At 40.2% G+C, this 15,404-nt stretch overlaps 1 protein-coding gene across 1 annotated transcript in view; it reads right to left on the reverse strand.

Annotated features, from left to right (window-relative positions):
- Window positions 1-315: 315 nt before the first annotated feature.
- The window catches only part of tmtc2b (transmembrane O-mannosyltransferase targeting cadherins 2b), an 82,997-nt gene continuing 67,908 nt past the window's right edge, over window positions 316-15,404 (reverse strand). The window contains exons 9-12 of the mRNA XM_085461236.1: window positions 12,929-13,010; window positions 10,520-10,634; window positions 7,033-7,096; window positions 316-2,684 (exon numbers count right to left, since the gene is read on the reverse strand). Coding sequence (XP_085317362.1) covers window positions 2,505-2,684; window positions 7,033-7,096; window positions 10,520-10,634; window positions 12,929-13,010 — 441 coding nt within the window. The 3' untranslated portion in view covers window positions 316-2,504. The remainder of the gene's footprint in view (window positions 2,685-7,032; window positions 7,097-10,519; window positions 10,635-12,928; window positions 13,011-15,404) is intronic.

A 15,404-nucleotide genomic window follows, 5' to 3' on the forward strand; every position in this document is an offset into this window, starting at 1 on the left:
AAAACAGTTAAACATGAGAGGTTTTTGGACAAAGTTTGTGTTTTTTTTCCATTGTTTAAGCACTGCTTCCAGCCAAGAGTGATGCCATATATGCCCCATAGCTGCAGAAAAGGCTAACATTGTTATCTTTTTACAAAAAAACAGCTGAACATGAGAGGTTTTTGGACAAAGTTTGTGTTCTCCATTCTTTAAGCACCGGTTTGAGCACCGTTTGAGCATTGGCACCGTTTCAAAAGTACCGATTTGGCACCGGTATCGGATAAAACCTAAACGATACCCATCCCTAATCAGCAATAATGGCTGCACAGGCACTCGTCAAAGCAGAACACCATCAATTTATTGTGGAAAAACAAACAAACAGATAAGCAGACAAACAAAACAAAGAGAAACACCACTGGGAAGAAAGGTCTACTCTGGCACATTGTTCATTTTATAATACAAAAAGGAGAAAAAATGGGGCTACAAAGCTCGATAATTTATACAAATACAACAACTTTCAAAAATAAATTTTAATTTAGTAAACGCTCCGTGAACAAGTTTCTGCAATAGCCCACCGCTTGAGATCCCTGAGCAGAGACACAGAGTGAAACATTTTTTTTCTCAAACACCTTCATTAAAACAAGCTGACAGTGTTTCTTCATAAACACTTTATATATACATGTGATAATTACACGATATGTCTGATGTGTGTGACATACGGTGCTAGGAATTAATGTGAACTGTGAATCTTCATCATAGCTAAAAACAGAACGGTGTTATAGCATTGTGACTGTAACAAATGACATAAACTCAAAAAACGTTACCATTCGTTGTAGACGCTGCTCTGTATTTACCCACGACGGGCCACATAACTGGGTATTTACTCCATAATGACCACAGGAGTAAACATAACAGCTGTCGTTTCCTTCTTTTTACATCTAAAAACACAGTACCAGCTGGTTCTGCTGCTAGTTAACACAGAGCAATAACTTAAAATGAAATAAACAAAGGACACGGATAGCTGAGAGGTTTGTGAACCAATAACAAACAAATTATTCTAAATATGGTACATGCTGATACCTCTGGGAAGGTGCTGTTTCACTTGCTGACAATAAAACAAACAAATTACACAGAATATGTACAAATGAGACTGAAAGACTGACAATGTGAGAAATACTGTAATAATGTAAAAAGCCAAACTTGCTCAGTAACGCAGTCAAATTTGTGTCTGGCTACTTTTTTGCTGCTTTCGATGATTTTTTTGATACTATACACTATGTAGGTATATATTAGAATTAATTTATACACACGCGCGCACACACACACACACTAAACTTACTTATATCAACATAAAGGCATTAAAATATTTCCCTCAAATGCACCATGACTGTGCACTGTTCTGTGGTTAAAAGGTGTGCATCAGCATAGTTTTTGTATTTGGTTAGAAGAACTCCTTCATCTGCTTAAGGTCCTTACACACTCTTCTATAAAAGCTTCGGGCATGTAGCAAGGCGGTGTACCTGAATCTACAGTACCTACCTATTTTTTGTCTGTTACTTCCACAGGAAGGTAGCTTAACATTTCTATGTATAGTTTCTTAACTGCCATGGTGACTTCTTAACCAATGCAGAGAAGATCTGTAATGATAAAAACACTTCCTGCTACACTCATGAAAAAGATATTACACCTTTTAAGTCATTACAATGCAAATTTTTCTTCACTTTTTGAGCTTAACTGCCAAAATATGCTGGGTTTTGCAAAGCGGAACATTTGCAGAGGCTACCGTTGTGCTGCAATGGCTAACAAATTCAATTCCCTTTTTCAAGTTGTCACCGAATATTAGGAGAGTGCTACAAATGGTTTGCAATAATAGCAAAGTGTGTATATTCTAATGAACAAATTTCATCACCGAGACTATGAATCAGTACACAAGCTGGAGAGTTGAGATATAAATTTAAGTTGTGATTTTGAATGTTGTTAGTTCTTCATGTACTGTCTTCATGATCAAAGTGGAGTATTTGGTCAAACCAAGAACTTCATTTATTGGTGTTGGAAACTACCCGCTCCCCCCCAGTGCAGCGTTATGAGATCCTTTCCTCTCTTTTATCTCTAATATTAAATTTTACCCAGTTCAACAATTCTTTTTGAGAAACCTTTCAGCAGAATTGCTTAGTTTAAGTATAACTCATCTCAAATGTTAAAGGATGTACCTGGTCTTACTTCAAGTGCTTTAGTTATAAAGGAAAAAAAGCCTTAATTTTGAAAAAAGTACTTAAAAGTCCAAATACCACATAACGTCTGCCAAACTGTGAGCAATGATTGTGAGGAAAGCTGCTGGCCTGAGGTGTATGCGAAGCTCAGGAGTCACTAGGAGAGCTGTGTGGTACAGTCACGGCCTCTTTGAGCAAACATTCTCCCTGAGTCTCTTCCATCCTTTCTGGATTACAGGAGCAAATGAGGAGCGTGTAGGCTGTCCTTTTCCCGGGTCTGGTGTGCAGATGGCGAGTAGGCGGGATCTCTTGAGCTCAGGGGCTCGTGGTCCTCAAGCCCTGTTTCTCCATGATGTTCCACAGCTTACGCAAATTGGACTGGGTGATGGCATCATCTGGTTTTAGTTGAAGTGCTCGGAGGTAATTGGCTTCAGCTTCTTGCAGCTTCCCATTGAGGTGGAGGATTGCCCCAAGATTCATCAAAGCTGCAGGGTACTGAAATTTAAGAAGAAAAAAGAGAGCGATCTTAGTTATTTTAGGGTAAGACCAATTGGATTCAGAGATTAAGCTCAAAAGACAATGCAACAGTTTATAAACTAGTGTAGTTGGTACAAACACAGCTGCCTGGGACATAGCAAACGGGAGCTAACATACACATAAGGACAGTGTTTTAACTAGAGATATGTTCTAATAAAAAATTCAAATTTTACTACATCCACGGGCTGATAAATAATGCACATAAAGTCCATCTGTTCACACTTTGGGATGTACATAATTTAATGGAAATGGAAAAAATTAGTAACAGTAACTTGTCTCTTATGACAAAAGCAAGAGAAAATGCCAGAGGTGAGGCTTAAATAAAGAAAGAAATTTTTTAACACAGTGGTTTCTGTTCGTCTGATCACCCAGACCCTGTTTGGAGTTTGGTAACCATGCTGCTTTGCGTGTCTCTGTGTCTTGTCTGTGGCCGTAGATGTCAGAGGGAGCGACCGCGACTTTGAAGTGGGGTGAGATGAATATACTGTTTATTCCCGTTAGTGCCGAGGGGCAAAATCATCAGCGGTGCAATGAGTGAGTCATGAGGACCAAACTACAGGAAATGTGTCTGGGGTGCAATCATGTCAGGAGGATATCCAGGGCTAGGGAAGGGCCACATCTGATCACTATTTCAGTTTGAAATGTGAAAAACATGTCTAATCGTGTAGTGAGGCTACTGCTTCGGACTATTGTGATTTCTATAATTGTAATTCCTAGAATACGAGGATGTTAAAAAAAAAAAAAAAAGAAAGACTTTTTTACTATAACGATCATCACATGCACGTCTGACTTAAAACATGCATGATTATGATATTTAAAGAGGTGAACAATTTCTTTTGGTCCATTAGGTAACCCAAAGTATTTCTCTTGTTGAAAGAGCGAACGGAGAAATCATAATAGATGAAGACTGAATAGATGACACTGAATCTATATCAACATTTAAGTAACTCTCCAAATAAACAACCCCAGATGAATAACTGGACAGTTTACATTCTTATATTAATGTGAATCTGGAGTTTAAGTGTCACACTTTTAAGCACAGAAGCTCTCCTAAGAGTGTTAGCCTTTGTCTCATATATTCCCAACTACGAGGAATTGTGTGAACGATGCCGTTTGCTGGACTGTTCGCTTACAAAACATTTCACAGTTTTTCCAGTGCCAGAGTAGGATGAGTGATGCTCCATGCATGATCTCCATTTTAATGAGAAGGAGAGTGCTTTTCTCTTTGGCAGAATTCAACCAGTATAGCCCAACTATACCACAGTCCCCTTGAGAGAAAACCATTTTCTGCTGTAAACACATTCAATTCAATTCAATTCAATTCAATTCAATTCAATTCAATTCAATTCAATTCAATTTTATTTATATAATCACAACAAGTAGCCTCAAGGCGCTTCATAGATACAGAGAAAAACCCAACAATCATATGACCCCCTATGAGCAGCACTTTGGCGACAGTGGGAAGGAAAAACTCCCTTTTAACAGGAAGAAACCTCCGGCAGAGCCAGGCTCAGGGAGGGGCGGGGCCATCTGCTGTGATTGGTTGGGGTGAGAGAAGGAAGACAGGATAAAAGACATACATAAAATGTAAAACATAGAACACATGCATGGCCCAAAGGAAGGACTGACACGACCAAGACCTCTACTGTAGCTCGTTGGAGAGGGTCTTTCTTTTAATTTAAAGCATCCTGGCAAAACTAAATTTGTTCTGCTAGCAGCCAGGGTTCTTGAATTTAATGGCTGGGGTAGTTCTGAGGCACTCTAAATTACCTTCTTTTTGACCCATCATTGGATGTTTAAATCATAGAATAACCGCCAGGCTTCAGTTTACAAGTTGGTGCATTTTAAAAGTCTGAAAATTGTGAGCCAAAGTATTTTTTCTTATACAGATGGACACAGTTGACAGTGACAGTGACGACACATAAACGGAGCCACAATGTATTGATGTATTGTGTGTTAACAAAAAACAAAAAATGTCATTGCCCCAGTCTCTAATACATGTGTGAGTTCACTGAAGCAGGTGGGCAGTAAGACTTTAACAAACAAACTCTGTCCAGTCAAAGTCAGGGTTTGAATGGATGGATCCTGGAGAATAGAAGTAAATGTTTTCCAGAAAGCTAACAAAGCTTGTATTCACACTTTTTACCGCTCCCCAGGACACTTGCTGATGAGTGGTGTAACACGTGAAACACTGTGCAGTGACTCCTGGGTAGAAAATCCACAGAGTGCTGGTTTTCTTCTTAGCACAGCTGCAGCATAGCTTCAAAGATTGCTCTTTTCACCCATGCATAACTTAGCAATCCCTGAATTTTGTTTCCCTCCTAAGTCTACCCTGCAGACTCAAAGCTAAAGACTACTAAAAGCCTTTGCTTCTCCTCCTTCTTCATATATCTAAGCCGTTTGTGATTTATACCCCCGTTTCTGCATTCTTCCTAGCCCTTGCAACACACTGCAGAACACTGGCTTGTCAAAAGCTTTTATTTTTTTCTCATTTCCTGCTGCTCTGTAACCTCTCTGCCTCCCCACCCTCGCTGAAATAGGCATGCAGGAGCAGAGGCATGTCCAGATGCAGAGCATATTAGCCTAGACTGTAAAGCAACATATGCTATAGAGGTTGTGAATGTTCAGTGTAAAACCAGGTGTTGAATGACCTGGCTGCAATGACTTTAAATAGCCATTTAAGCAAAGACTATCCATATAAAGTTGGAAACTTTGAAAGGGCAGATGTCATAGGTTATAGAGAGCAACTGATGCTAAGCAAGCATCCAACCCGATTTAGTTTATCTAGATTGAGGGAACTGTAGGACTGTTAAATCCTTTGAATGGAAGGAAGTGTCCTCTCTCCCTGAAAGCAAGCAGACATATGTGCCTAATATAAAACACCAGGGCCTTTGGAGAGCAAAGAGTCAAGTCGCAGTAAAGCATGAAATGACAAATGAAGATAGACAGCGTACGTGGCTTAAGTCAAATCACATTGGAAAGAACAAAGGATACAGGTAAGGAAGATGGATGAAGATGCTAAATTATAATAATGCCTCAGCTGTAAAGTAACACAAATAACAAAAAGTTTCCCAAAAAGTGGACCCGACAGGGGCAAAACGATGCAACTGCATGTGGACGAGGACTACGGAGTACACAAACATCTCGAGACTTTAATTTACAGACGAACTGAACAACACTGACACAGAAATGGTGTTGTGTGTATTTCATACACTCTCCAAACAGTTTGAAGCCAACTTGTTAACTCCAAACTGGCTGTAGTTGTGTATGTAAGAGTCTGTTATGGATTAATGACAAGAACCTGATGTGAGACTCCACAAAATCGATGTGTTATCGATAATGAGTTTGTACTCTTTAAACCTTTCAGAACCCAGTTATGCTTTAAACATGCTCATAAATCATCCTGTCATATATCAAAACTGCAATATTTGATGTACAATACCGACGGGTTTCATTAAAAGCAAAAAATGTATAATTATTATTATTGTTATTTAAAGAACAGTATTTCACATCTCGTTCCTCACTTAGCTGGGCACACGGAAAACACAGCAGCTCTACCTCGGTCTATTGTCGGCAATGTGGAGCACAATAAGCGGCCTATAAACATCTAATCAACGCTGGCTGTGCATTTTGGGTGGAGGCAGTTAACAGTAATTATTTAGACATCAGAAAAAGTATCAGTGGGAACGGTCAGGGATCTGAACAGTTACGCTCTTTGAATTTCGTCATGTATGGAAAAAACATCGAATTCCTCTGTTATACTCAAGTTTTGGTTGCTCCATTTGTCAGTATTTGTTTGTGTTATCCCAGGGTTTATGTGGTCCTAACACTAGACTTTGCTTTGTCTGTATATCATTGTTCAGATATAGTTGATCATTAATCCCAAACTGATTTCTTTTAATCAAGACGCAGGAATAAACAGGGTGACCACATGCCAAACATACTTCGCTCCTTCTGTGACCCTCACTTAAACAACTTGACCCTCCCTGTCAGAGCTCTCAAAGACTGGATCCCATTCATTTTCAAGACGTCACAGTCCCCTGACTCAGTGTTATTATCATTATTCTTTTCATTCTGCTTACCCTGGCCTCTCCTTTGAAGTTGGTGATGGATGTTGGACAAGCAAATCTCTGGGCATAGTAAAAACCTAGCATTCATCTGTCTGAGCTCCATTGACAATGCATGGTGTTGTGCAAAAGCAGATCAGAGAGTAATAATACTGGAAAGCCACCCAGACTGCGATTGCGCATTGTCCATCAGAGTAAATAGTAACGGGGGAAGATTAGCTAGCTGTGGTTTTACTCACGTTGGGTCTCAGGCTCGCTGCTTGTCCGTAATACTTCTCGGCTGCCTCATTTAGGCTGGCTTGTCTGCAAAAGGAAAACAGAGAGGCGGTCATTACTCATTTTTATTGCTGCTGGCTTCGGATGAGGCCTTGAACCCCTCGTGTTTACTAGCGCTCGAGGGTCAGTGAGAAAGTAACACAGAGGAACAGCATGAGGGATGAGAAAAGCCAATCCAATCGCCCGTAGGCTTCTCGTTCGATAGCATCTTTCGATAACATCTGTGCTGAGCAGTGCACTGCAAGCACTTTCTGTTCTAATTGAACCTTGAGGTCAGGACATCTAGTTCATTGCATACCAAGAAACCGAGGCTCATCTGGAATATTCACTGTACATATCTGTTTACATTTAGTCTGGAAAAATGTGGGTTGCAACACTTGATAGATATTGCGATAGTTAAACTGTGCAAACACCATTTAAACAGAAACGTAATCATACCATCAATAAAAAACCCAAAACCAAAACAGAACAGCAGAGCGTACAAACTGAATGCTCCAAAATATGCTGCATATGCCAAATTGTGACAAAAAGGATTTTTGAGCAGATGGCTTGTCGGCATGAGTCCCTGGAACCAGAAACACACTGTTCCTGACACGAAAACTACAGTTACAACACGGCTGCATCATCTTCTTTCATAACCCACTGTACTACTGCACATAAGCCGGTGGCTCCTCGGTCACAAAACACTTCCTGTTGTTAACTTTCTGGCATATCAGAAATCACCTTTATGACACACAGCTTCAGGCTGTGCCCTTATGGTAACAATTGCCCAATTAAAAACAATTTAACACTGACATAGTCAAGGACGGAGTCAACAGCGGCCGGCTGTGGAGCCCCTTAAGTCAGAATGATCAAAGGAAGCGAAGCTTTTATAGCCATGCTTTCATTTAGGCTGTCGTGCTTTATTATGAGATCGTCATCTGCGTAGTTCCAGAGAAAAGTCTGGACCTGCGTATACATCTATGTTTGGTTTTGTGAAATCTTAATCCTTTAATTTTAACAGATGAAGGAGATGATTTATAATTCAGAGTTAGAAAAAAATACCTATACCTTATATTTTATATAGCAGGAAAAGAGCCTCCAGAAAAACAATGCGATGCAAATAGCTTGTAGCTCTCTGAGGCTAACGTTAGCTACATACTGGTGTTAGCTAAATGCTAATGTTCTGACGGGTGTCCACGTTTAGTGATCATTTGGTGTCAGTCCATTCCAGTTCACTTCAACTTAGAATAAGAAGATCATTGTGGTGCTATAGAAAAAAATCCCCCCAGTCAGTCGTCGTTCTTCCTCTCAAGACTGTTTGTACAAAACTTTATGGTAGTTGTTGATATATTCAAGTCTGTGACCACAGTGGGTCAACTCACACTGCCAAAGTGTTGTAAATGGATCTTAAATAAGTTATACGTTGTGTTTGCTTACATATTCAGATATACAGAAGAATACGCTATGGCTGGGTTTCTCCCTTTTTTGTTTCAGAAAGAAGCATTTTACATTCCAACAGGGATCCAAACACCAACTCGAGTTGCTGAATTTGTCCTGAGATTATAAATGTGGCTTTCACATCCAACCACAACCATATGTTTGTTTGCCAGCATAATATTTAGAAAGCAGATCTTCAGAGATGAAAAATGCACAAATCTAATTCCATAATATCATTATCACATTTATAAACACATTAAGAGAGGAGAACTGGAAAGCTGCCACACTGTAACCAGCAGAGCTACAGGACCTCCTAGAGCCGTCTGACTGTGGGTTGTGAGAGCACTGTAGACAGTGAAGGCCGACCATTGGAATAGGAGCTATTGTAAGTCTATACCAGCACAGGAACTGCGAGAGAGGCTGATGACAAAAACAGGCATTAATGAAATAAAAAAATAATAAAAAGTTCTTGTCCATAATTAAAAACCAGTGATCTTGTTGTCTAATAATGCCACCTAAAAAAAGGAGATCACAACAAAGACAAATTCTGCTTGTAAGCCTGACATTGGGCTGCAATTTCAACACTTAGTTGCAGTCATCAAATATTTCACAAAATTTACATTTGGTCTCATAGTCGGTTTAAGATTATGGCACGATAGCAGCGTACAGTACTAAGGGGTTATGGTATGAGGTAAACTGCGTGTGGATAAAGTGCTTGCGTGTTTTATAATGTTTGCTTTTCCCAGGGCTGCCTTTGGAAATCTACAGATTGTACTTTACTCTACGACTTCACAGTGTAATTTTTCACTTTCACTGGCATTTGACATACTCATGGGAAGTACAAGCATGTACCTCTTGGCCTTACTATTGCCCAACTTTTCCTGTCCTACATTCGTAGTGAAAAAAATAAAAGAACTCTTAAAACGAAGCAGATGAAAATTATTAGTTTGAAAGAAAAATAGTCAAAACCAAAAGCCCAAAGGGGTAATAAACGACATTTGCAAATTTGAGAGCTACTGCTCCCCCTTTTAATCTCTTCCCCTCTCCTGTGCAGATTCACTTGTGTCCCCACCAACCGATGGGCTTTCCACATCTACGTCCAAGACAAACACATAAAGAACACGAGCTGTGGAGGGAGTGAGACCCCATGCCAAGCAGGCGGAGATGAGTTCAACCCGAGCGCTGCTTGATGCTCACTTAGCTGCCAGGAGTTTGGACTCTAGGAGAGGCTCTCTACGCCTGAAACCGTTGGTGGTGAAGATACTACACGATCAGCAGAGGTACGCTGAACAAAGCTGAGTGGGAGTGCACTGATGTACTCTTAAGCACAGTAACTTTGCAGATCTCTGGTGAGTCCAGCGAAGCACTTGTCCACGAGTTATCTTTCTTTACAGCTGGCAGTCGTAGTTTTGACAAATATGCAGAGAGTTGCCCACGGTGACTAATTAAACAAGGAAATCGCTACACTGGCTAATATAAAGTTGGAGGTTTATTCAGGGGGAGGGGGGAAGCATTCAGTAAGTTGGCACATAGCTGTATTTATACAATCCCACACATGGCTCTCATTCACAAACAACAGTTTGTGGGCTTTCCTGCTTAGCCTCAACAGCTGAACTTTGCACTAATTTGTAATTATGCGTTCAAATATGAGCACTGGCCAGTGATGGAAGACTGAGACAGAGTGGTATATGTAATTTGAGAGACAGCCCTCTGAGATATATAGCTACACTACGCACTAAGATAAACCAGGAGTTCTAGAGCTGGCACTGCAGCAAGAGAAGAGGATTACAAAGTATAGCCAAGTAAATCACAGAGGCTGAGGAATGGTGTAAGCCCCTGGATAAAACGTGCAGACAGTAGACCTCCCTCTCTCATACACAGCTTTCTTTCTACTCAGCCACAGAAAACTGTGGCCCACCCATCTCATCTAGGCAGAATAAAATACATCCAGTGTCTTTATGCATGCTCTTGCACTAAGGAAATCATCAAACCTGAAGAAAGAGAAAAAAATCACGCCAATCAAAAACATACCTGAGCATGTGGGCTGCATTGAAGACCACATCAAATTCCCCACTGTCAAGGCGTGCAGCTGTCTTTGCCATCTCTGCTGCTTCAAGCAGCCGTGACTCTTCCAACAAAAACTGACCTGGCAGGGCAGAAGGGAACAGCACCATTATTAAAACACTTTGGGATCCCCACAGGGGCACGTAGGGATACACGGCCTCGCAGTGTTTCTTTTGGCCTGGGCAGAGGGACAGACTAGTCTGCACTTGTGACAATATGATGAAACATTAAATATAAGTGCAGCATAAAATCTCTCCTTGGCCATCTTTCAGACTCATTTGTTCAGATTATCAGCCTTGATAGATCTGTTCCCTTTGGATAAAAATGTTTTCAGCAGGAGGGTTATGTCTTATTACGGGTGCGCCTTCCTTGCAGTTAACCTCTGTGGACCAGCCTAATGAGAGGGGATTATAGAAGCCTGACAAGGCCGAGTGCGGGGCGGACCCCTCGGTAAGAGCCAGGTTTAGGGGGAATTAATACACTGTTGATTTTGGTAAGCTCCAATGCTGTGCCAGGATGCTAAACCACCAAGTGAACCCAAGCGCATTTTTTTAATAACTGTGGATGAAACTGGAGCCTTTAGTGCAGGACAAGGCAAGAGCTGTATTTTAAGTGAGTTTTTAGGCTGCAACTGTGCACTAAAAACCTCCAGATCTGCAGTTTTGCACTGTTTTTGATAAATGAAATCAAATCTGTCAGAGACAAACACATCAACTAATAAAACGGACCCGACTTTGATACACAACAGCAAAAATAATATGCTTTTACTTAAAATATAATAATTTTTATCTTTTGCATTATTTCTTAATTGGAGAAAGTACGGCTGTACGACTTTGTCAGTTTAAGCTCATACCCAGATTGTGAGCGGGCTAGCTAATGCTGGAGGACAGATTTCTACGTTTTGGGGTTTTTTCTTTCCTTCGAGCAACACGAAAAAGAACTCGGGCTAAGTAAAAAAACTTATGTTATTTATGTTGAGTATCCTAACAGTTAAAACTAACATTAACACTATATTATTTACAGATTATGTTACACAGTGTATAGAAAGAGAATTAAATGGGACCAAGACCTGACCCCTGGGGAACGCCACGCGAGGTTTTCATGTGACAATTAGGCTGGACAAGAAATAAATAAATGCATGCGTAATTAATTTACTTGACCCTTTAATTTACTAAGTAGTTGGAAATGCAAGTCTAAACATAAAAGTATCACCTATTAATACTATTCCCAGGCATATATGACTCAATTCTTCAATGGAAGTAATTCATTTACCTTAGTAACCAGCAGAATAGATGGATGAAAGCAATAATCAGCTAACTTCTTTACTTATTACATATTTTTTTTAACTAAAATTCAAAAGCCCCAAATGAGGCAGTACACTTCTAATAATGCTGACTGAAACTCCATTTGTAGCAGGATAGTGTATGCCTTTTTTAATACATAGGAAAAAACACATCACTAGCATTGCTGCCTAAGGCAGGCAAGTGAAAATGATCAAATAAACACAGCTAAATTAAATTCATGATTTTTAGTGCACTCTAAGACCTTTTTTGAAGAGTCTTCTTCAGGCCTGAGGACACTCGGTCTCAGAAACAAAAAACATTTTGAAAAACAAACAACTTAGTCAATCTAAAGTAATGAAAACCCAGCAGTATATGGCAGATCTGATGTGTTTAGCTGTGAATAGATATATTTGTAAATTAAACCATAGCTGTGATCTGAACAAGAAATAGAAATTAATTGCTGCATATTTTTACTTGGGCCAACAGAAATAAGATAAATGATGTTATATGGATGTTCCATATGGATATTATATCTCCTTTATTATTAGTACCGTTTAGTAATTTCTTGAAATAACACCGTCTCTGTGCTCGGATCAATGCAATCCATATCCTGATTGGCTGGATAATTAACCTACACACACAGTACTCAACAAAATGCAAAAATCCACCATTAACCAATTTCCTTAAATGTCACTTGCGACCTGGTGATCACAAAGACAAGGCTTTAAATGCTTTTACAAACTCAAAGGTACTATGAAAGAAATTAAATCCAGGAGGTAATACTGCTGATTAATGGAAAGCTTGAGAAGAGGCATATGCTAAAATTGTCACGTTCTGTACACCCATCAAATCAGTGAACAATCTAAGGAAATCAACCCTGCTTCCTGTGACTCTCGACTAATCAAAAAGAATAAAAACAGAAATGGCAGAAGGGTCAGCCAACTCTGTTGTACAAACAACCGGCTAAGGTGCACAAGTGCTCGTCTTGCACAAGTGCAGCATGTATGCGTGAAATTTCCAAATCAAATATTTGAAATGTAAAAAGAAATCTGGTGTGAGTCAGACTGGAAGGGAAATATATATCCGTGCTTACCATAATGCATGTAGCAGTTGCCTTTTGTGGGATCGAGTTGGATGGCCTTGAGGAAGTACCTCTCCGCTTCTGTTTTCTGCCCCTGAGAGAGATGGATTAAACACAGTCATTATTGTTTCAACTGCTCCTCAAAGCTACTCAGTCTAAAAACACCACACTCGACTCAACAGCCAAAATACCTCTGTGTATACCTAATGTCCCTCTTCCAACCACAGACGTACTCTAACAATAAATCTTAACAAATAGACACGAAACACACGGATCGCTACTGTTACTCTGTCAGGCTCATGTGTCGTCCCACAAAAGCAGACGCTGTCACGTTTAGCACAGCAGACCAGACAGGGTAAAGTCTCATTCATTAAACATATTATCTTTGCAAAGAGCACTTCCGGAGCATAGCTGCAGATTGTCAGTGTGTGTGGCCTAACTGCTATTAAACAAGACAGTGAGTAGCGAAGAGGAGAAAACAGAAAGGCTTGTGTCTATAATGCCCCAAGTACAGGTGTACTGCACACAAACACATATGATTTTTATTTTTGTTTTTATGTTCCAGAAAGAATCCATACCGGAGGGGGGGGCGAGCATAATATGATGTGAAGAAGACACACTGAAGCCCTGCAGACCGCAAAAGCTTCCTCAGGCCCTTTACACTGTGACATGTAACCAATCACAGCTCTAACAGAACCGAGCAGCTGGCCAATAGAAGTGCCAACTGGGACTCTGACACATCGCTGATCTCAGTTGGGCACCAGATGTCATCTGATCAACAATTAACCATGTGCACTCATCGATAAAAGCTGATGCATTAATAATGCAGCCATCAGTATGCATTTGAGAGAGAGATAAAGCCTTCTCATGAAGACTAATATACTAAGGCATTACTGGATTATGCAAAGCCAGTAAAAACAACGTGAATGAGTGGGACACTTAGCGCAGAACTTCAGTTCAGTCATACAGAAGGAATGGGCCCTATATCGTATTAATGACTGCAGACTTCATTTTCAGTGAGCGGTAGATTCAATAAATACAGAAATTTCTAATGTAAACATCTGAGTGTAGTTTCCATTGATGCTGCAGAAAATGAAGCCTGTGCCAAGGACACGTTTAACAGAGCTGATTGAAGTTTTATTCTGAAAAGCATCACTTTTGTGTATTTTTATACTTATATTCACAGATGGGGGAATGCAGACATTTTACCGCCAGCTGCTTTTTTCAACAAAGACCTACAGTTATTAAACCTCTACAGCTTAAACTTTGACAGACTGAAATGGGTTTTAGGTCTAAGTGCATGAAAGATGTGGGCTGTGACACATTAAGAATATTAACAGAGACCATACACAGAATAAGCGAGATGTTGGTAGGACCTCAAAAATGTAACAACTTTTTTCTTTTTTTATTACTTGTTAAAAAATCATTTATTATAGGTCAAAATTAATAACTGTGCTACCCTTTTTAATTTCACCGAATCCCCTTAATCAGACGAAATGATTATGATTATGATTATGAGTGGCAATAAATAGGAATAGCTTTCATCTAAGGTACGACCAATGCAGCACGAGAAAGGGATGGAAGGAACCTCGTCTATAAATGATGACTGTACTCTGTTTATTACTCCAGTAAACATATCACTTCATTGGTCATTGTAAAACAGTTAATAAAGCAGGATGTGCTTTAGGACATGAGCTAAAGGTGTAACCAAGTCGCTACCATGTGGAGATATCGTATCTTGGCTTTCTCAGCAAACTAAAAGATAGTTTGATGTGGCTGTTTAGGTTTAATGGTAAGTAGAATCTGTTTAAAGTCTGTTTGTCATTGTCCAACACTAGTTTAGCATGCAAACATACAAACATCTGCTGAGTACATGGGAATACAGCTTTGTCAGATATCTACTTATTAAGCAAGGTGACTTATTGTGCAATATTCTCCTGTTTGTCGCACACTCGCTGAGCTCAGTTGCGCACGCCTCACACCTCAAATCTCCTGATAACATTGGGCAAACTGCAGATGCATCCCTGGCTCTGTGAGTGTCGAGGTTATTATGAATGAAACCTGTACTGTATTAGTTGTGGAAATGACAAGTGAATGACTGAATCCAATATTGTGAGCATTATAATTATAATTATGCACAACCAACAACACATCCTGCTTCTTTAGGGTGTCGGTGAAGGTGCAGGGGGGTCAGCAGGGCTGAGCATGCAATACTGATCTGTGTGATTAACTCTCCCTTTCTTCCCCTGTTTGTTCTTCTCACCATCCACGCCGTCTCTTTGCTCTCTGCGCCTCAGCAGCCACAGAAAGGCTCGCTCCGCCACCCACCACTCACCCTTCTCTGACCCTGCTGCTAAACCTTATATTGCAGCCTCTCCCAGAGGGATCTGAACCTCAAAGTCCCTGACAGCATCTGAAGTGTCTTCATCGCTCACAGTTGTTGCACAGGGAGGGCAGAGGTGGGAGGTGACAGACGGCTGCTCTTCCT

The sequence above is a fragment of the Copadichromis virginalis genome, linkage group LG7, assembly GCF_057382275.1.
Source record: "Copadichromis virginalis isolate Kocher_CV1m ecotype Utaka linkage group LG7, C_Virginalis_male_GT1.1, whole genome shotgun sequence".
Classification (NCBI taxonomy): Eukaryota; Metazoa; Chordata; class Actinopteri; order Cichliformes; family Cichlidae; genus Copadichromis; species Copadichromis virginalis.